Source organism: Peromyscus leucopus, chromosome 8b (assembly GCF_004664715.2).
Source record: "Peromyscus leucopus breed LL Stock chromosome 8b, UCI_PerLeu_2.1, whole genome shotgun sequence".
Classification (NCBI taxonomy): Eukaryota; Metazoa; Chordata; class Mammalia; order Rodentia; family Cricetidae; genus Peromyscus; species Peromyscus leucopus.
Window position 1 is genome coordinate 70,085,584 of NC_051086.1, and position 21,855 is coordinate 70,107,438.

Consider the following 21,855-nt stretch of genomic DNA (forward strand, 5'->3'; position numbering starts at 1 on the left):
GGAGAAAAGTGACTTTTTATCTTTTTACTACTGGTCTGTTAGGAAAAAGTCCACTGACAAAGGGTATGTTTAGACTACTTTCCCTCCTCCAAGTACTAGGAGAGGACCCAGGGTCCCACACAGGAACCTATATTCTCAGTCCCTGTTGATCATTTTTACTTTCAGTATTTCTGCGTATTCTGTCCCAGGTAATACATCATCCTGTTTTCACTCTGGCAGTTTTCTTTCTTACGGCAACCACTAACCATTCTACCTTAGTCACTGCTGAGTCAGGGACTGGAGTTCCATTTCCCCCATTGTTCTTACTTGTGCACCCTCTGCATGTTCCAGCATCTCTTCAAATTCCTGATACTCTTCATCATCTGGTTCAGTGCCTGAGAGGCGAGCTGCCCTGGCCATGAAATATGGAGGCAGCTCTCCAATGGCTGTACCAATACCCTGTGTGAAAAAGCAAAACAAAAACAAAAATAAAAACTTACTGTGAGGTTTAGTTTTCAGCACAGTAACACAAAAAAAAATCAAATTATATTTTTCTATATTTCCAAAAGCATTTTGAAATATATTATATACATCTGCTCATAATTCAAAGTTTGGGAGTCTGAATCCTACTTCTGACTTGTAAGCCAGGTGAGAAAGAAATAGATTCTGAGACACTCCTAGGCGCATGACAGACTCAATATAGCATCTCTCCTTAGGTTCTAGGGCCTTCAGTACTTCCTTCATGGTTTCAATCCAAATGATGTGATAGGTAAGAAGAAAGTCTCTATCACTTGGAAGGCACAAGTTAGAATATCAGAAGTTTGAAGCTACAAAGTAAAATCTATCTCAAAACCAAAACGAAACCCTCCAAACATGAAACAAAAATCACCAGGACAGCCATTAGATTAAAATTCTCCAGGACATTTCAGATAATCTCAATATAGCCTTTTCTTTTCTTTCTTTCCTTAAAAAACAAACAAACAAAAAACCCTGAAACAAACTGCAGCCAAGAAGCCCCTGAAAACTTAGCATCAGGATGGGTGATTGTTACTACAGGATTTAAAAATGTCCCATTTCCTCAGTGATTCACACTTCAGTCACTTTGTAGATTTATGTTTTTGACGAGAAGGTTTTTGTTGCTGTTGTTTTTCCTTAGTCGGTTCAGGACATAAAGACGAAAACAAAGTTTAGACTTAAGCAGCTTAAATACCAGACAGACCATAATACGACAGAGACAGTCTCCAGAGAAACCTTCACCCCGAGCCAGACAGACCTGGTCCTCTGCTCTGAGTCACAGTGAATAAAGGGTTTGCTAGGTCACAAAACAAACTCAACTCCTTCAGCTGGCTCTGCTCTAAACTCACTGAAAGAGCCCTTGAGGGGCCTGGAGAGAAGACGGTTCAGTGGTTCAAGGTGCAAACGGCTCTTGCAGAGGCCCCAAGTTCGGTTCCCAGCACCCACATCAGGCAGCTCACAACTGCTTGAAACTCCAGCTCCAGGGGATCGGACACTTTCTTTTGGCCTTCGCAGGCAGCTGCACTCACGTGTACACATTCACATATATACATATGGTTACATTATGATTAAAAATAAATTTTAAAAAAGCACCAGGTGTGGCAATGTACCCCTTTAATCCCAGTATTCACTGAGGCAGAGGCAGGCAGATGCCTGTGGGGTTGAGGTCTTGTCTAAAAAGAATCTTTGAAGGAAATTATCAAATTTAAACATTTTGTGTCTTTAGTGTATAAAACCAGCAGTCTCCAAGCATAAATCCATTATCTACATGTGAAATAAGAACTTTGGAAAAGACATGTTTAAGTAACCCAAAGTAAGTCTGTGTTGAAGAGAGGAAGAGAGAGAGGTGAAAGGGCCAGGTGTATGGAGGGGAAAAGAAACAAGAGAAGTTAAGGTTGATTAGCTTTGGAGGACACAACAGAGAAACAAGACATTCATTTTTAAAATGCAAAGGATTAAATATTTATCCTTATTTTCATATATGAACTTAATCTCAGGACAACCAAATTGGTGATGAGGAAATCTTTTCTACGAAGTCCTCAAAGCTGGGTATGGAAGCGCGTGCCTGTAAGCCTCTGAGGATAAGAGGTTAGACAGAGATTCGAAGACAATCTGGGCAGCAGAGTAAGACACTTTCTTAGAGGAGAAAAAGGAATTTTAATTAATAACCCAAAAATATACTTGGAACATTACTAATTTTTTTAAAGATTTATTTATTTATTATATAGTGTTCTGCCTGCATGTGCCCCTGCAGGCCAGAAGAGGGCACCAGATCTCATTACAGATGGTTGTGAGACACCTTGTGGTTGTTGGGAATTGAACTCAGGACCTCTGGAAGAACAGCCAGTGCTCTTAACCTCTGAGCCATCTCTCCAGCCCCAGAACACTACTATTTTTCTGAATCTTTTTTTTTTTTTTTTTTTTTTGGTTTTTCAAGGTAGGGTTCTCTGTGTTACAGCTATCGCTGTTCTGGAACTCACTTTGTAGACCATGCTGGTCTCGAACTTACAGAGATCCACCTGCCTCTGTATCCCTAGTGCTGGGATTAAAGGCCTGCGCCACCACCTCCCAGTGCTAATGTCACAAAGGATTCATTATTGCACCTTGTGACAGAAATAAACAAAGTTATTCCTGTTAAAAACATAAACTATGCCTGGGAATGGTGGAGTACACCAGGCAGGCGGATCCTAAGCCAACCTGGTCTACATAGTGAGTTTCAGAAACCACAGCTACACAGTGAGAGCCTGTCTCAATTAAAACAAACAAACAAAAAACACCTAAAACTAAAACAAACAAACAAAAAAAACCCTCAGCCAGGCGGTGGTAGCCCATGCTTTTAATCCCAGTACTCGGGAGGCAGAGGCAGGTGGATCTATGGAGTTCTAGACCAGCCTGGTCTACAGAGAGAGATCCAGGACAGCCAAGGCTAAACAGATTGTCTCAAAAAGCCAAAACAAAAAATCAAAGACTCCCATAAACTTCAAGGATCTCAATGTATCAACTCACAGGAAACTCAGGAAACAGAGGCAGCCAGTAAAATCAGCACTTGGGAAACTATTTGACAAACTCTTTTACTCAGTGAACAAGCTTGAAAAGAAAAATAACAGTTAAGAAAATTTACCCAGCCAGGCATGGTGGCACATACCTTTAATCCCAGTATGTGGGAGGCAGAGGCAGTCGGATCTCTGTGAGTTTGAGGCCAGCATGGTCTATATAGCAAGTTCCTAGCCAACCAGGGATTTGCAGAGAAACCCTGTCTTGAAAAAGAAAAACAAAAAACGAGAAAAAAAAAAAAAAAGGAAATTTAACCTTTTAACCATTAAGTAGACAATGACTTTAAAAAACGACTACTAATTCCTTTTAATATGTATAGTAAATTCCAATGATCTATTCGTGCAAGCCCTAAGGGAATACATTAGTTCTAAGACAGGTGAACATGAAACATTAGTTGCAGTTTGGTAAAAGTACATGAAGTTCATTTTATTTCTTTCTGTACTTTTGGGAAACTTAAATTAGCAACAATGACACCTCAGATAAACCTCATTGGCTACAAAATTACCAATGTGCAAAGCTGAACTTTTCTTTCCATAATAGAAAGTAGAAGAAAAGTTCATTACAGCATTTTAGTTCCTATGTAACTTCTCTAAGTTCCAATGTGAAGTTAAACGTCGACCACCCTGAAGCAATCATCTGATTCAGACTTGTGACCAGTTTCCTCAAAGCTAATAAGGAAGTAGCACAATGGAGTGAAAATAAATCAAGAGCGGTGTCTGCTCTTAGCTGATCACACTGATTTTTATATTTTAATGTTCATATTTTTCATAAGAGAAAAAGAATGGTAATCATGTCAGTAGTCAACTACTGTACAAATAAATAAAAGGAATATACTCATCCAGGCAGGTTCTCAAAAACATATTACATTAGACACAAAGTTAGTTACCTCAAATCAGGCACTGAGGACTCAGGCTTCCATGGTTCTTAAAAATAATTTTATAAGGCTGAGGCTGTAGCTTACTTGGTGAAGTGTTGCCTAGCATACATGAAGCCCTGGGTTTGACCCCCAGCATAACATAAATTGGTAAATGCCTACAATCTCATCACTTGAGAGATAGATAGACACAGGAGGATCAGACATCAAAGTCATCCTTGGCTACATTATGGGTTCAAGGCCAGTGTGGGACACATGAGACCTTGTCACAATAATAATAATGATGATGATAGTGATGATAATGTTCTAATTTCTTTTTGAAGAAAAAGTGGGACTCAGCACCCCACTGCTCCCTCTCTACTTTGGACCTGGAATGGCTTCTAAAGGCCTATAAGGCAAGGGTGTGGCCCTACATTGGGACTATGAGGAGGAGGCGGAACCTTGATGAAGTGTGGCCTGTTGGAAGGTTTCCGATTCCTCCAGTCTCTTCTTTTTTCCTCATATGCTATGAAGTGGGCAGCATGCTCTGCCGACTCCCTGTCCACCTCAGGCTCCACACGGAGCCCAGTGGTTACGGATTAGAACTCCCCAAACTGAAAGCCAAAGTAGCCTTTATCTCAGGTATCTGTTGCACTAATAAAATACTCACTCACACAGATGCAAACTGAAAGATACTGATCAAATCTATCAAAGAATTCCTTCTATGTGCTCCAAAGGACATATGAAGAATGTGGATGTGAGGTTACTAACTAGAAGTGACATAAATGATAATGGCTTTGTTGATTTAACATACTCATGATAGTGAAGTCTAGAAGGATATTTTAATTTGAAAATTAGATTAAAAACTTTTCAGCAAGATATCATTAAGTCAAGCAAGACATTCCTCAAAATAAATAAATAAATAAATAAATAAAAATAAACACAAACCCAAACTTTAAAATTAGGTAAACTCTAGCAATCAAGGCCACTGTATATTCTAAATCAGGTTTCAGGTTTCCATACCTAGGAACTGTTGACATTTTAAGAGTGTATGTCACTAATAATGTAAAATTCACTGACATCATTGTATTCATTAGTGTTTAAGTAATTGTCACTGCTTTTAATATTTTTCATCAAATAGAGACTCTGTACTTGGGGGCTGGAGAGATGGCTCAGTGGTTAAAAGTGCCTGCTGCCAGGGTTCAGTTTCCAACACCCATGGTGGGTGGCTTACAACCACATAGAACTCTAGCTCTACACCCTCTTCTGGTTCCCTCCACACTCTCCAGTGTCCACAAACACATCCAGACCCAGACCCAGACACCCCACACACACACCTAAAAAGAAATAGAAGAAATTTTGTCCTCATTAAGCATTAATTAAAAAAAAAATTAAGTTAGCATACAAAGTAATGCCCCCAAGTACAGAGTCTCTATTTGATGAGAAATATTAAAAGCAGTGACAATTACTTAACACTAATGAATACAATGATGTCAGTGAATTCCTAGGTATAGAAACCTGAAACCTGATTTAGAATGTACAGTGGCCTTGATTGCTAGAGTTTACCTAATTTTAAAGTTTGGTTTTGTGTTCACTTTTTTTTTTATATATAGCATTTTCACACATACTTTTTCCCTCAGGTGTCCTCTCTCTTTTTATTATATTTTTAATATTTATCTTCCTTATGGATACAAGTGGCTTACCTACATGTATGGCTGTGCATCACATGTATGGTGGTGCCCACAGAAGTCCAAAGAGGGCCCTGGATCCTCCGGAACGTAAGTTAAGGATGATTGTAAGCTGTAAGGGCTCTTAACTACTGAGCCCATCTCTCCAGTCCCTAATATAGTATTTTCAATGGTCATCTATATTTAGCACTTACTAGAACAAACTGTATTGAATGTCATGTCCTGGTCATATTCTATTATGTATATACTTCACATTTTGTCTATTCGTTCATTCATCTATTGAAGAATAATTGACTGTTGTCCTACTTTTCACTATTGTGGGAATGCTGTTAACAGTGACATGTAAGTGTCTAGCTATTCTCATTTCTTTTTTGTATTTATGTAGATATGGAATTAGAAGAGAGTCATTATGATCATTCTCAGTTTAATTATTTCTCTGCGAATCTGTTGCACATAGCAGCTAACAACTTTACATCTGTGCAACCAGTTTCATTACATCCTGGAAGTCACTTAATCTCCATTACATTGTTATCATCATCATTAATATTGATAATATTATTATCGGTTTTCTCAGACAAGGCCTCACTCTGTAGCTCAGACAGCCTCAAACTCATGCCAATATTCCTGCCCTAGCCTCTTGTGTGCTACCATGCCTGACCTATCATCATTTTAATAATAACCATCCTAGTGTCCATAAGAAGGGATACCTCTTTGTGGTTTGGATTTGCATTCCCCTAGTAACTGATGCTGCTGCTCACCTTCTCATATACTTATTGACCATTTATGTATCTTCTTTGGATAAACGTTTACTCAGGTACTCCTGCACAACACACTCTCATGTTTTTGAACCCACTGCACATGCCAGGCAAGTGGTCTATTACTGAGTGAAACTCCCAGTCTCTCGTTGACCTTTTTTGGAGGGTTAGGGGAGGTGGTTTCCAGACAGGGTCTCTCTGTAGCCCTGGCTGTCCTGGAACTCACTCTGTAGACCAGGCTGGAGAGATCCACCCGCTTCTGCCTCCTGAGTGCTGGGATCAAAGGCCTGCACCACTGCTGCCTGGCTTTGTTGACCTTTTGAAATTCAGTTTTCCTTCGCCTGTTGGTGACAGGAACTCTTCAAACACTTGGATGTGTTCCAGAGCTCATCCCTGTGTACTCAGCAGATGCTTGCCCTGCTCTACACGTTATCTCCCAGTCTCTGCGTGGTGCCCTGTGCACAAGAGACATGTTTTTAAGTCTTCTTTCCCCTGTGCTTTTGTTAGGAAATTTAAGAAATCACTGCCAAATCCAGCAGCATGCAGATTTTTATTTATATTTTCTTCTAGAAGTTGGATTGTCTTGGCTCAGCTTTAGGTTTTTGATGTTTTTTAGTTAATCCCTACATAAGATATAAAGTAAAGGTTTAACTTCATCCTTTCAAATTCGGGCATCCAGGTATGCAACAGCATTTAATGAAAAGGCTCTCTTGTAAATACCGAGGACAACAGGCACCAATTAAAAAAAAAAACCAAAACTCGATGCTAGCTGGGGCATTGAGGCGCATGCCTTTAAACCTAGTACTCAGCAGGCAGAAACAGGCCGTCCTCTGTGAGTTCTAGGCCAGCCAAGGGCTACATAGTGAAACCTTGTGTCAACAACAACCACAACCCCCCACAAAACCCACCAAATGGAAAAACAAAGCCACACTTAATATGTATTTAGATTTTTATAAGACAAAAGACAGTTCTAATGAGAGAAAGAAGAAAATACCCATTAGACAAAACCCCGTACCTTGGGTAAAGCATGGTGCTGACTGCTGTGAGGACACACATTCAAGGTAAAGTCTGTATTTTTCGGGAGCCAATCAGTGTTTGGCAAGTAAGTTATCACCTAGGTCAGTTTAGAGCACGAAGCCTGGCTGAAGAAGCACTTCGGACAGCACACACCAGAAGAAGCTGAGGAAGGCCACTATCGCCACCACTAGCCACATAAATAATCTTTTTTTTTTTTTTAAAAAAAAGATTTATTTATTATGTATACAGCATGTATCCCTGCAGGCCAGAAGAGGGCACCAGATCTCATTACAGATGGTTCTGAGCCATCATGTGGTTGCTGGGAATTGAACTCAGAACCTCTGGAAGGACAGTCAGTGCTCTCAACCTCAGCCATCTTTCCAGCCCCCACCACATAAATAACTTTTAAAAGAAAAAAATTAAATAGGAGCCAGGCGGTGGTGGCGCACGCCTTTAATCCCAGCACTTGGGAAACAGAGGTAGGCGGATCTCTGTGAGTTCGAGGCCAGCCTGGTCTACAAAGCAAGTTTCAGGACAGCCAAGGCTGTTACACAGAGAAACCCTGTCTCAAAAAAAAGAAAGAAACTGTATAGGTAGCCTCTTTTTTAGCATGTGCCAAATGCCTTCTGCTTTTCTAATAATAAGTTTTCATAATAATCTCCTCAAATCTATAAAACATACAACTAGTATAATGAATCTGTTTCCAGTGTTTATAAAGAGCATCAGGAAACATGACAACTCTTCCTGCCTTTCATAATTAACAGACTTAACACATGGCATTTCCGTCAGCATTCCTTCAGAGCAAACATAATTGCTGGCTGAGGATGTAGTTTAGTGGAAGAGCACTTGCTTTTAGCAGTGCCAGGCTCAGGGTTTGATCTGCACAACCACCAGGGGAAAAGGCCTAATACATAACTAAACTGTCTCTTCCACAGCTGGATAGAAGGGTTAGTGGTTAAGAGCATGTACTTCTCTCCCAGAGAATCTGGGTTCAATTCCCAGAACCTACACAGTGGCTCACAACCCAGTTCTGGGGCTCTGATGCTCTCTTTTAAACTTTGCAGGTACCAGGTACACAAGTGATATACATCGTACATGCAGGAAAAATACTCATACACAAAAACATATACCCCAGAACCAAAAAACTTGCTTCTTCTAAGTCATGGTACCAATTACTGCTTTAATTAATTAGATTTTAATTTTAATTTTTTCTTTTTCTTTTCTTTTCTTTTTTTTTTTTTTTGAGACAGGGTTTCTCTGTGTAGCCCTGGCTGTCCTTGAACTCACTCTATAGACCAGGCTGTCCTCAAACTCAGAGATCCACCTGCCTGTGCCTCCCAAGTGCTGGGATTAAAAGCGGAAATAAAAATTTTTAAACTGTGTGTGCTCATGTATGCATACTTATGCGTACATGCTTGTGTGTCTGTGCATTTGGATGCCATGGCACAGGTGTGGAGGTCAGGGACAATGTGTGGGAATTGGTTCTCTCCTTCTACCATACAGGTTCCAGGGACTAAACTCAAGATGTTAGGCTGGGCAGCAGATACCTTTACCCAGTGAACCACTGGCTCCTTGAGGTAAGATCTGTATATGATCTTTTCTATGTGCTTTTATTTCCAAAGAAACTTTGAGGAAAAGAAAACTTTAGGAGAATATAAAATTAATGAACTAAAGAGTTAAATGATGTATGCCTTAAGAGGAAGTTTAAGGAAAACACCAAGAGAATGATTAGGACAAAGGAAAACAGGATCATTACATAACTCCACAGTCTGAAATCAGCACTGCAAGGAAGCTTAGCTTACACAGAGAAATGCTGGACCTTTTCACTAACAATGCTGAAAATGAGATAAATTCTCTAAGCACAAACACCATGTTCATTTAATTTATTAGTGAAATACATGACTACTTTTCTTTTTTCTTTTTTTGTTTCTGCAGTCTAGTCTGACAGGGAACTTGCAGTCCTGCCTACGCCTCCAAAGTACCAAGATTAGAGGCATGGGCCACCACGTGCAGCTCTGTAACTACTTAAGGAGCTTTGTGCCTTGGAAGTCTGCAGCAGGTGGCTTCACCAATTCTTCACTGCCTAGGCAAGGGTAGGTCACATTCTGAAAGGTATGACACAGTGTCAAGATGCCAAGATTCGTTTTAGGTAAATATGAAAATGCAGATCTTACCCACATGCAGGCCTCAATTCTAACTTTTGAGATGATACTCCACAAAGAAACGGCTCCTTCGATGCCTTCTTCATGTGGACAGATAATCTGGTCAGGATAGGGTGGCTCAGGGAAATTAACCGAATTGCATTCATAAGCAGCTAATGTAACTGAAGCTATGTGTGGGCCCTAGAAAACAAAATGTAAGAAACCCTTGGATGAGAAATACTAATAAAAAAGGAAATTTGATGCATGTTATTTCAACATCACGTTAATTACTATGTAATACAAGGAAAACACTGCTTTCAGGAAACAAGACTCTGCGTAAACACACATTCTAAGATGCAGTTAGCAACTGGATAAAACAATTTTCCCCAACCGAGTTCTAGGCAGCCTATCTAATTTTGGGCTTGATTTATATATTATTTACCCAGAATTACTTGTCAAATGTTATCCCTGTAATAAAATTTTTCTTTTAGGTACAGTTTGAGAACATTACCTACCCTTTCCAGTGAGTTCCTAAAAAAAGATGAAACCGTGTAACCACTTATGAGTTTTACTTTTAGAAGTTTTTTCCTACAGCAACTTTTGTGATATTTTGCTCTTTTATTTTGAAATAGTACAAATTATTAAACATAAATTAAGCTATATTAATATTTAGAATGCAATGAAGTCTTATTTATATACAACAATTCCTAATTGTACATGATGAGTCACCTGCATGAAAATCATCTACAGAGGCTTGGAGAGATGGCTCATCAGTTGAGGGTGGGTACCAACCGCTCTTGCAAAGGACCTGACTTCAGTTCCTAGAACCCATTTGGATTGCTTACAAATGCCTTCTAACTCCAGCTACAGGGGATCTGAGGCCCTCTCCAGTCTTCCGTAGGTACTTGCATGCATACGTGCTCGCACACAATATGTGCACACACACGAGCACACACATGTACATGCACACAATTACAAACAAAATAAGTTAGAAAATCAACTGTAGGATTGGTTAAAAAAAAAAAGGGGGGGGGGGCTGATGAGATAGCTCAGTGAACACACTTGCTGTGCAGACCCAACTACATGAGTTCAATTTCCAGAACTGACATAAAAGAGTTAAGAAGAGAATTGGCTCCACGTTGTCCTCTGACCTGCCCCTCCCCACGCTAATAAATAAAATAAATATAAGAATTGGCAAAATTGTAAATTTCCAAGTTTCCTAAGCATAGATTGGTGGTTGTCTGCTAGTATATAATATGTAATAGCCATTATCTGTTAAAAGAAAAATACTTTTGTAGAACAGGTTTATACACACATGAAATTCTGTTACTGATCATACTGTGTGAATATTTCTGAATGTGAAGGTTTTTAGCGATGATTTTTCCACTGACTTTTCATAAATGAGTCAGACCTAAAAAAAAGTAGTCATTGTGCATCAAAGCCTTTTAAGGTCAGAGAATAAATGAATTTGTGATTTAAAAAGCCAGCTATATAAGATGTAGTGATGGGGGCTGGAGAGATGGCTCAGAGGTTAAGAGCACTGGCTGCTCTTCCAGAGGTCCTGAGTTCAATTCCCAGCAACCACATGGTGGTTCACAACCATCTGTAATGAGATCTGGTGCCCTCTTCTGGCCTGCAGGCATACATGCAGGCAGAACACTGTATACATACTAATAAAAAATCTTAAAAAAAAAAAGATGTAGTGATGAAATTGAAGTATCTCACGGGATGACAGATGGTTAAGAGGGTAAAGGCATTTGTCATCAGGCCTGATGACTTGAGTCCCAGAAACTACATGATAGACGGAAACAAGTGTACATGATAGACGGAAACAAGTGACATCACTAGTTGTCCTGAGACATCCAGTGCACACTGATACCTGTGCTTGGAAACAAATTAAAGTTTTTAAAAAGAAAATGAAATAGTATAAAAGTCCTGTTTATTACCAAGATAGCAAATTATTTATTTAAGAATTATTTTTATTTTATGTACATGAGTGTTTTGCCTGCATGCATCTGTACCTGCTTGGTACATGAGGAGGCCCGGAGAAGGAGATGGCCCCCCTGGGCCTGAGGTGAAGGATGGTCATGAGGCACCATGTGGGTGCTGGGAAACACATCTGAGTCCTCTGCAGACAGAGCAAGCGCTGCCAACTGCGAGGCCACTAAGCCATTTCTCCAGTCCCAACGACTTCTTCTTCTTACTTTTAATATTCGTACTTGTGTGTGGGTATCAGCACAGGAAGGCAGGTGCCCAGGGAGGCCAGAGGATGGGAGTGCCCTGGAGCTGCATGCAGTTGCAGACCACTGTGTGCCTGCCACCTGCTGTGGACCGAGGAGCCCGACTCTGCAGAACAGCCAGCAATCTCAACTCCGCCTCTCCCCAGCCGCCCCTCTCCATGGCTGTTTACTTACTTGCTAGTTCTTCAGACATTTGTTTTTAAGAAAGATGTTTAAAAATCTATTTGACCTTTTTACTTTTCAGTCTTTGCTTCTTTTTTTCCTTGGATTTTAATTCTTGGGAATTCTTATATAACAATATTCAAAATTTAAAGTATTAATGGTTTAAAAAGAATATATTATTTGTTTATTTGTTTGTTTTGTTTTGTTTTTTGAAGATAGTATCTTATTATGTAGCCCTGGCTGTCTGGGAACTCATTAGGTAGACCAGACTGGCCTTAAACTCACAGACATTCACTTGCCTCTGCCTTCCAGGTGCTAGGATTAAAGGTGTGCACCGTCACCCCTGGCTAAAAAAAGAGTATTTTTATTTTGCCCCTTTCTTTTAAAAATTTATTTATTCTTTGGCAATTTCAGATATGAATACAATATTTAGATTATATCAATACCCCAAAAGTCCTTTCAGGTACCCGCAATCAGGCTTTAAAAAAAATCATGTTTAACCATGACAACTAAAACTTGTTTTTTTTTTAAAAATATTATATGTAGAAAATAGATTTCACAGTTGGGAAAAAAATTATTTTCTGATTCTACCAAAAAGAAAACAAATATAAAAAAATCTTGAATTACAAGTTTAGATAGTCTTAATAACTCCAGAGTAACAATACCATGACATCTAGCAAATCCAGTATACAAACAATAACTACAATCAGGTATAGTGGGTGGGAAGCAGAGGCAGGCAGATCTCTGAGTTTGCACCTGGAGTTTTAGGCCAGCCCAGAATATATAGCGAGATCTAGTTTCAGAAACAAAAACCACACTTTTTTCTTTCTTTCTTTTTTTTGTTTTTTCAAGACAGGATTTCTCTGGGCAGTCCTGGCTGTTCTGGAACTTGCTCTGTAGACCAGGCTGGCCTCGAACTCAGAGATCTGACAGCCTCTGCCTCTCAAGTGCAAGTGCTGGGATTAAAGGCGTGTGTCACCACTGCCTGGCCAAAAAACAACGCTCTTAACATGAGAAAACAGAGATATATGATGGCAGTAATGGAAAGGAAGAAAATGCAAGAGTTGACTGTCCTTTTTCCGTTGGTTACAAATCCAGCTGGACTCTTTGAAAAAAGGAGATGGGTGTGCTAGTGTAAATCTGAAAATAAGGGAACAATGGCTTGGAAGTGGTCCAGCTGGTAGGGGGAACCTTGCCTGGCAAGCCTAAATTCCTTTGAATTCCAATCCCTGCGGTGTCTATGTGGGTGTGACAGACTTCTGTGATATAAGAGCAACAAAAACTATTCTTTTATTCCAAAATATAGGTTAAAATACAAATTAAATATATTATTTTATAAAATAAACTTTTTGATATAGTTTTAATTTTAGTGATTCTAAAAGAGTGAATTCTCACCAATTTCATAATTTTCCTTAGGATGACTGTTCCAGCCTAGGGTGTGGCAAAGTTGCGTGAGGCCCGCCTAGCATGCCCAAGGCCCAAGCTCCATCTTCAGAGCACGGGGTGGGGTGGGGTGTGGGGGGTGACTCTCACGACTGCAACCCAGCACTCAGAGGTTTGTTTCCTCAGCTACAAGCAAGATCTGCAACAACCTAGCCAGGCACAGTCTACATATGGAGTTTCAGACCAGCTAGGGTCATACAGTGAGAGCCTTTTTGTTCATTCATTCCAAAGTGGTACATACTTCCCATGGCCCACCATTAAGTCATGATTACTCAGTTTGAAGGCAGATGTGGTGGCTTCCAGACAAAATGACAGCTAACAGGCTTGGCTAACAACTCAATTCTACCCTTTGTTCATTTTCACAAGTCTACTTGTAGCCCCCTCCTTGACATTTTAGGTTGGACTGTATTTACTGATAGAAAACCTTATAGTTCTTTTCAGCTTTATAGCTGAATTGTGCCTAATGTAAGGAACTGAAGTTTACAGCAAACAAACAAGAACAACTGTGTTTGGAATACAGTCATTTAGAAAATCACATACATTCAAGTCACTTATGCTCTCTTTCTAGTGCTGGGATTGAATCCGTGGCCTCACACGAGATGCAGGTGCTCTGGAACTCACTATCTAGAACCTCTAGAAGGCTAAATCATCTTTTAAGCATAATTTCTAAAATGTGCAGGCCTCGAGGGAGAGGAAACTGCAGTTGGCATGTAAAATAAATGAAAAAAAATGTTATTTAAATAAAATAAAGGAAAAACAAGTGCAGGTCTCACCAATGTATTATATGAAAGTTGTACTTTAGCTGTATCAAAGAAAGAAGTGAGCCAGGCTAGAAATTGAAGCACAGAAAAGGATTAATGGCTATTGCCAGGATAAACCAAACAGGTCAACAGAGTCCCCACACTCAAGGGTGGAGAAGGAAAGCAGACGGGAGAAACAGCTCAGTGGCCTGGGGGATAAAACTCATCAGTATAATACACATCTGGGAGATAATGGGTTTCAGAAAAACACTAAAAGACATAGTGGCCAAATATTTTACAGATTTTATGAAAAAAAATCAACCTGTGAAAGCAAAGATCTAGGGAAAAAACAAACGTTAGTGAGAATCCATTAGAAAACAAACCGCTGGAAAGAAAAGCATTATAGTCAGAGTGGCAAGGCTCAACCACAGGAAAAACCTTCACGATCAAGAGGGACCAAAAACAACACCATCCAGAGAGAAGACAGGGTCAGACCAACAATCAAAATAACGGGAACAAAAGACCAGAGAATTTACTTTTGTAAAATGCTAAAAGAATGAAGGAAAATAGATGTAAAAATACACTTCAAAAATAATATGAAATTTGAAGACCATGGGCAATACAGATTTTCCTCTTTATTTGACATTTCAGGAGATAAGCAGTTGTTTAAAGTTGTTTAAAGGCCGGCATTTGAAACCTGGAGCTTATGCAGGGACGCTTGGCTCAGTCTGGGAGGAGGGAACTGGACCTGCCTGGACTGAGTCTACCAGGTTGATTGCAGTCCTTGGGGGAGGTTTTGCCCTGGAGGAGGTGGGATTGGGGGGTAGCCTGGGGGGAAGAGGAGGGGGGGGGAGGGGGGAGAACAGGGGAACCCGTGGCTGATATGTAGAACTGAATGGTATTGTAAAATAAAATAAAAGGAAAAAATAAATAAATAAATAAAGAAAGAAAGAAAGAAAGAAAGAAAGAAAGAAAGAAAGAAAGAAAGAAAGAAAGAAAGAAAAATAAATAAATAAAGTGAAGGCCGGGCTGGGAGCACAGCTCAGCTTACAGCACTTGCTCTCATGTTTGAACCCCAGGCTGAATGTCTAACACCAAGGAGAAAATAAAATGTACACTTACAGCATCCTACTCGGGTGGGGGCCGTGACCTCTGTAGAGGTAAAATGAAGACAAGAAAAGCCTAAGAGAAGGAAATGGAGAGCACCGCTCAGACTGTCACATCACACACACACCTGACGATTCACCTTCTGAAGTTTAAGGTACATCTGCTACAAACCTCACAACAATCACCACAAGTTCCTTTAAAACCACGGCAAGTAAGCCAATAAAGAGGATACTAACCAAGGTCGAGGGAGCAAGTGGGGAGGAAGAAAAGTGACAGACTGAACTCAGAATCCTGCACCAGTTCATTCAACCAGCGAGAGAACTACTTTAGCTAGAGACAGACCAAACACGCAAGTGAAAAGGCAGAGACTGTGAGCCTTGATTAGTAATACAGTAAGCAGTTACAGACATTTGAGGGCTGGAGGGATGGCTCAGAAGTTAACAACAATGGAGGCTCTTCCAGAGGACCTAGGCTTGGCTCCCAGCACCCCACGGCAGCTTCTGACTGTCCACAATTCCAGTTCCAGGGGATCTGACATCATCTTACCTCCTCAGGAAGCAGATGCACACACATGGTGCAGACACATACGTGCAGTGAAACGCTCATACACATAAAATAAAAATTTTTAAAAATCCTTTAAAAACTATAGTTATAAATGGGAGCTGAGTCAAGTAAAACGAAAGGGTCAGCAAAGACAAAATACCTAAACACAATCATAAAAGATGGAGTGGCTATATTAATATCAGACAGACTTAAGAACAGAATAAGAGGAACATTTCACAATGGTAAGTTAATTTTTAGGAAGCTAAAGAAATTTTTAACATGTATATATTCAATAACAGTGGCAAACACAAAAAGGAACACTTGACAACTGAAGAGAAAAATAAACAGCTTCCTGACTATAGTGGAATTTTCTTTCTTTTCTTTTTTTGGGGGTGGGATTAACAGACTTGGCTTTGACAATGTCACCATAGCCCAAGCCACCCTTGAACTCCCGGGCTTCTATTTCTTCCTTGCAAATGCTATTATTACAAGTGTCCATCACTACACTTAGGTTATCACTGAAAATTTCAACACCAATGTGCTGGCTAGTTTAATGTCAACTTGACACAAGCTAGTGTCATTGTGGAAGAGGGCACCTCGGCTGAAAAAATGCTTCTGCAAGACTGGCCTCTGGGCAAGCCTGTGGTATATTTTCTTGATTGATGATTGACACGGGAGGACCCAGCTCTCCATGGTGTCACCCATCATGTCATTCCTTGGTTGTGGTCCTGGGTGCTGTAAGAAAGCAGGCTGAGAAAGCCAGGAGGAGCCAGCCAGAAAGCGCTCCTCTCCGGCTGCTGCATCAGTTCCTGCCTCCAGGCTCCCTCCTGCAATGGAGCACCATCTAAGAACTGTTAGCTGAACTAAACCCTGCCCTCCCCATGGTGTTTTATCACAGCAAGAAGACATGACAAGGTCAGCACATGGGAAGTGACAAATGAAGATTTTAAGGTTTTTTTTTTTTTTTTTTTTTTTTTCCCCAAATTCAGTATAATCTTTCTAATCTAACAAAAAAGTTTAGCTATGTGGGACATTGGACATCTGGTTTTGTTTCATTTTGAAATTCCATATCTAGTCTCATAAATTGTATTTATTACACAATATTTCCTGAGGTTTGACTAATGGAATGATTCTGCTTTGTTCAGGATAATACACACAGAACTTGTTTAGGAAAGTCTGTTGGGGTCAGAATACACCAAAGTTAGATCAGAAGGTAGGATTTCTAACAGGAGTGGACATAAATATTTGTCTGTGAAAAAAGCTATTTTAAGTTTCCTAGGGATTTTGTTATTTTTGCAGCTACAGCTCGGGCTGAACTCAAATGGCAGATTCTCCTGCCTCAGCCTCTCAACTTCTAAGATTACAGGCATATGCCACCATTTCAGACTCAATTCTTTTTATACAAATTTTAAAGTTACATTCCTACAATTTATATTCTTTCCAGAGTAATGTACAATAAAAACCTTCCAACTCAGACAATTCTGTGGGATCTCTTTTTACTCTAACTTTAGTAATGATTATGTACTGTTAGTTCTATTTTAAAATCAGAAAAAAAATCTTAAGCCTTCATTTTTGTTATTTAGAGACAAGTTTTCACTGTGTAGCCCAGCCTGGTATTCACTAGTGAAATTAGGATGGGTGCTACCACATCCCAAAGAATACAGAATTTAAAAAATGAGGCTTTAATTTTTAAAAGCTTACATTCATTTAATGGATGGGTGAGGAGTGCATGTGTGGAGGCAGAGGACAAGCGGTGGGCAGTGCTTTGCTTCCTCCATGTGGTCTTGAGGCTGGAGCTCAGATGGTCAGGCTTGGTCGTCATCATTACCTGCTGAGTCATTGAGATGGCTCAAAATCACTTTTCTAGAAGTGAGTATTTTTGAGATTATATCAAACAAAACAACCCTAATCTGGTGGTAAAGAGAAATTTTAAATTGTGCCTGCTAATTATGAAGTATCTATGTAAGTCCAGAGAAAGACCTCTTGATGTCACAAACACAAATTAGGGTCTTCATAAGGAGGCATGAATATATTTTAACTTCAATCAGTAAAAATGTTCTAAATGTAAAATGATGAAATAGTATGTGTATTTCTACTTTATTTCAAACAAACAAACAAACAAACAAACCATTTTCTGGGTTTTGAAAATTTCAAGTTCTTTGTAAGTACACTAGAGCAGGTCATAACTTATTACAATTAAACTTATCCCTTTGGCATGGAAGGAACTGAGAAGGCCATATTCTTACTAAGGTTTCATTAAACAGAATATGTAACCCTGGAAACCACAGAGAGCTGGAGATATCTCTGCGTTTACTTTTAGGGCTGTCTATCTTTTAAAAAATGAAATTTAAAATGCTTACATTAGTTAATTAGGAGCTGATTTAGTTAAGTCTCCTTGTATGACGAAGTGTGTGTGGGTAAGTACTCCTAAGAAGACAAGCTAACACTCAGACACTTGAGGTAGCTGTCTTAGAACAGATAGTACATTCCTAAAGAGTGGCGTCGCTCCCTGACATCTGTAAAGTCAATTCATAGCTGAATCTACCATCTACATACAGAAGTCAAGGGAGATCCCAAAGGCAAAATTTCCAATCAGTTTTGTCTGGAAAACTCAGGGCAAAGGTAATAAAATTGAGTCCTGTGCTGATTCACTGGGAAAACATGTATTTGCCTCACTCGTTCACTAAAGAAGAAAAGGACCATGGCTGGCCTGAAATATGATTCATTAGGGATATCTGGGAGATTAATAAATGCAAGGAGATGACAAATGGTCTATCACATGACTTGCAACCTTTTCTTTCTTTTTTTAAAAGTTTGACTTTTAGGGGACTTTAGAAGCCCTTTCTACACAGAAATTCTATTCCCCCAAAGTTAAAACCCATTGCTTTTCTCATCAGTCAGAAGAAGTTATGATCTATAGCAAGTAATTCAAGGTAGAATATAGAACTAACTTCAAGTAGATGCCAAAAAGCTGACCTGCTCTTTTTTTTTTTTTTTTTTTAAATTTTGATTTTATGTGTTTGGGTATTTTGTCTGCATGTATGTCTGTGCCCAAAGAGGCCAGAAGAGGGCATCAGATCTCCTGGGACTGGAATTATAGGGGATTGAGAGCTAGCTGCCATGTGGGTGCTGAGCCTCTGGAAGAGCAGCTTTTTAACCACTGAGCCATCTCTCCAGCCCTAGACCTATTCTTAGATTCTTTTGGTCAAGTTTCAAGACAGGCCCCAGTTCTTCTCTATAAAATACATATGGTATCTAAACACCATAACCTGGGCATTACCTAATGTGAGTGGCACATCTTTATATCTGTTAGTAATTTAACAAGGTATAATTAGAATTCTGTTTTATCTTCCTAATATAACAAAACGTTTAAAAAATATAACAATGGCTGTGCTACCTAGGGCAAGAATATATGATTATATTTTAAGAGTATAAGTACATAGTTGCTAGCTACAACAAAAGAAGTGTTCATTATAACATTAGTCCATGAACCTTTTGGAAGCTATTTGATTATAACAGATTAGTACACATGAAGGCAGACTTCATGTTTCTCCTGTAAAACCAGGTAACTCACGGGCGAGGTGCCTCCTTAGTGCAGCAGGTAGCAGGTCAGTCTCATAATCCAAAAAACTTAAAACTGGTTTTAAAGTTTACAAATAACTGTATAGTATTAAGTACAGTATGATGTTTTATATACAACATTTACACATTGTATATTGATAAACTCAAGATTTTTAGCAGATCCATCACCTCAAATATTTATCATTAAACCTAATTGAGAGGCAGGCGCGGTGGCACATGCTTTTAATCTCAGCACTCAGTTGGCTAAGGCAGGCAATCTCTGCGAATTAGAGACCAGTAGTGAGCTCCTGGACAGCCAATGCTAAATAGTGAGACCGTTTCTCAAAACAACCAAAAAAATAAAGGAACAAAAACCAAAAATAAAACAACAACAAAAATCTAACTGACTTTTTTCTTTCTTTTGGTGAGGTACTGGGGTTTGAACTCGGGCCCTTGAGCATGCTAACTACATGCTGTTACACATTCTTCCACTGAGCTTCATCCCTAACCTCTTCTAAGCAAATTTTGATCATAAGTTGACTTAAGGATTTAGAATAAATGGACTACATATTTATGTAGAGCTGTTAAAAAAAAAAAAAAGCTAGTGCAAGTTGTTTAACCCACTCTTTGAAGCAGGCATTTACAAATAGTGACCCAAGGGCAGGAAGCTATCCAGTCTGAACAAACCCCTATGTCCTGGAGGCCTAGGTTTCTGCTTTTGATGTGGTGACGCTCATGAGAGTTAGCACATGAGTCACTCCTTGGGGAAGACAGGGAAGAGAGCTATGGTGCCCTTCCCCATCAAACAAAAGCAAACAGGCCTTTTTTTCTGAAAAGGGGCTGCTGATCTTCCAGGAAGAGCTCTGACTCAGAGTGTTCAGGCCCACAGTCACTGTACTTATAGAAGTCGGTATTCAGGGACACCAGAATCCAATGTGGGGGGATTTCTTCCTTCTCTGTGTTGAAGGTGGTCACCAGAAGTGGAAATGATAGTGAAGAAGACAGCTACCGGGTTGGCTTTGAGAGAATCATCCCGTCATGGTATTAAACAATACAGCATTTCACTAACTGAAACTACCGCCCCACATCGTTTTACTCCATATCAGTGATGTTTCCCAAATACTGATTTTTAGCAATAAGGAATCAAGAGTCAAAGGGTACCAGAAACATCTGTACCTCAGGAAACAGTCTTAAGGCAGCACAGACAGCTATTAGACACTGTGCACGGAAGGAAACACAGTGTCATCCACCACAGCGATGTCTGCACATGAGAAAACAACATGCCAGACTTCTAAAAGGTATAATTTCTGCCGCATTTTAAAACAGCCCAAACATAAAAATAAAACAGGCATCTGGACAGCAAATACTTCCCATCTTTCTTGCATTTAATTTCTACCAGAGTTTTTGTTGAAATGCTAATATTAAGAAAATGTCTTGGGGCTGAAAAGATGGCTCAGAGGTTAAGAACACTGGCTGTTCTTCCAGAGGTCCTGAGTTCAATTCCCAGCACCCACATGGTGGCTCACAACCATCTATAATGAGATCTGGTGCCCTCTTCTGGCCTGCAGACATACATGCAGGCAGATCACTGTATACATAATGAATAAATAAATCTTAAAAAAAAAAAAGAAAATGTCTTTTAAGTAGACATTTTCAAAGGACAGTACCTTATGGTTATAATTTCTAATAAAACTTGGTCAATTTTATAATATTCCAAATTTTTCTTTCACATTGCTTTTAGAAGGGAGAATGCTAATACTTTAAGCACATAGCATTTTCCTACTTTGATACCCAAATGTTAAAAAAAGCCAACAAGTGAATTATGTTAAAGAACACTTGTCTGTAAAGCTAACATCCCTTTAGGTAAAGTATTGCTTCTTACAGGCACAGTGGGTGTGAAATGGGGCTTTAAGTCTTTCTGCAGGAAACTGCTCCACCTAGTGTCAAAAATTGTCCATTCAGCAGATAACACAGGACTAAATTTTAGCCAATAGAATTACTATAGTTTTTGCTATAATTACAGTTTTTGCTAGTTGAGAGATAGGGGCTCATGTAGGCTAGTCGACTCTAGAACTTCCTACGTAGCTGAGGATGGCCTTCAACTCCTTATCTTGCCTTCAATGTGCTGAGATTAATAGGCGTGTGCCACCACACTCAGTTTATTTAAATGTAAGACTTTATAAATCATTAACGGCACACAATGGACTCTATAATCATTTTCTAGCCCCATAATTTAATTCATATAATGTACCTGTATATAAAAGAGTGTGACTGAGATACATTTACTTAAATGAGTGGCTGTATTGGCCATTAGAAATTCTAAGGAGGTAAATCAGATTACCGGAACTCAAGCTTCTTTTCACATGTGATCCTTTAGAATTTAAAAGTTCACAGGGGTCTGTCCTTGTTTGGTCACTTCTCTGTACATCCCCCTCTCCCACCCCCACCCCCCACCAAGACAAGGCTTCTGTGTAGCCCTGGCTGTCCTGGAACTCACTCTATAGACTAGGCTGGCTTCAAACTCAGAGATTCACCCACCTCTGCCTCCAGAGTGCTG

The 21,855-nt window shown here is 39.6% G+C and overlaps 1 protein-coding gene across 2 annotated transcripts in view; it reads right to left on the reverse strand.

Annotated features, from left to right (window-relative positions):
* Vmp1 (vacuole membrane protein 1) overlaps nt 1-21,855 on the reverse strand; it is a 104,936-nt gene that overhangs the window by 52,636 nt on the left and 30,445 nt on the right. For both annotated transcript variants that reach the window (XM_028878281.2, XM_028878282.2), the window contains exons 6-7: nt 9,536-9,703; nt 307-438 (exon numbers count right to left, since the gene is read on the reverse strand). In XM_028878281.2, coding sequence (XP_028734114.1) covers nt 307-438; nt 9,536-9,703 — 300 coding nt within the window. The remainder of the gene's footprint in view (nt 1-306; nt 439-9,535; nt 9,704-21,855) is intronic.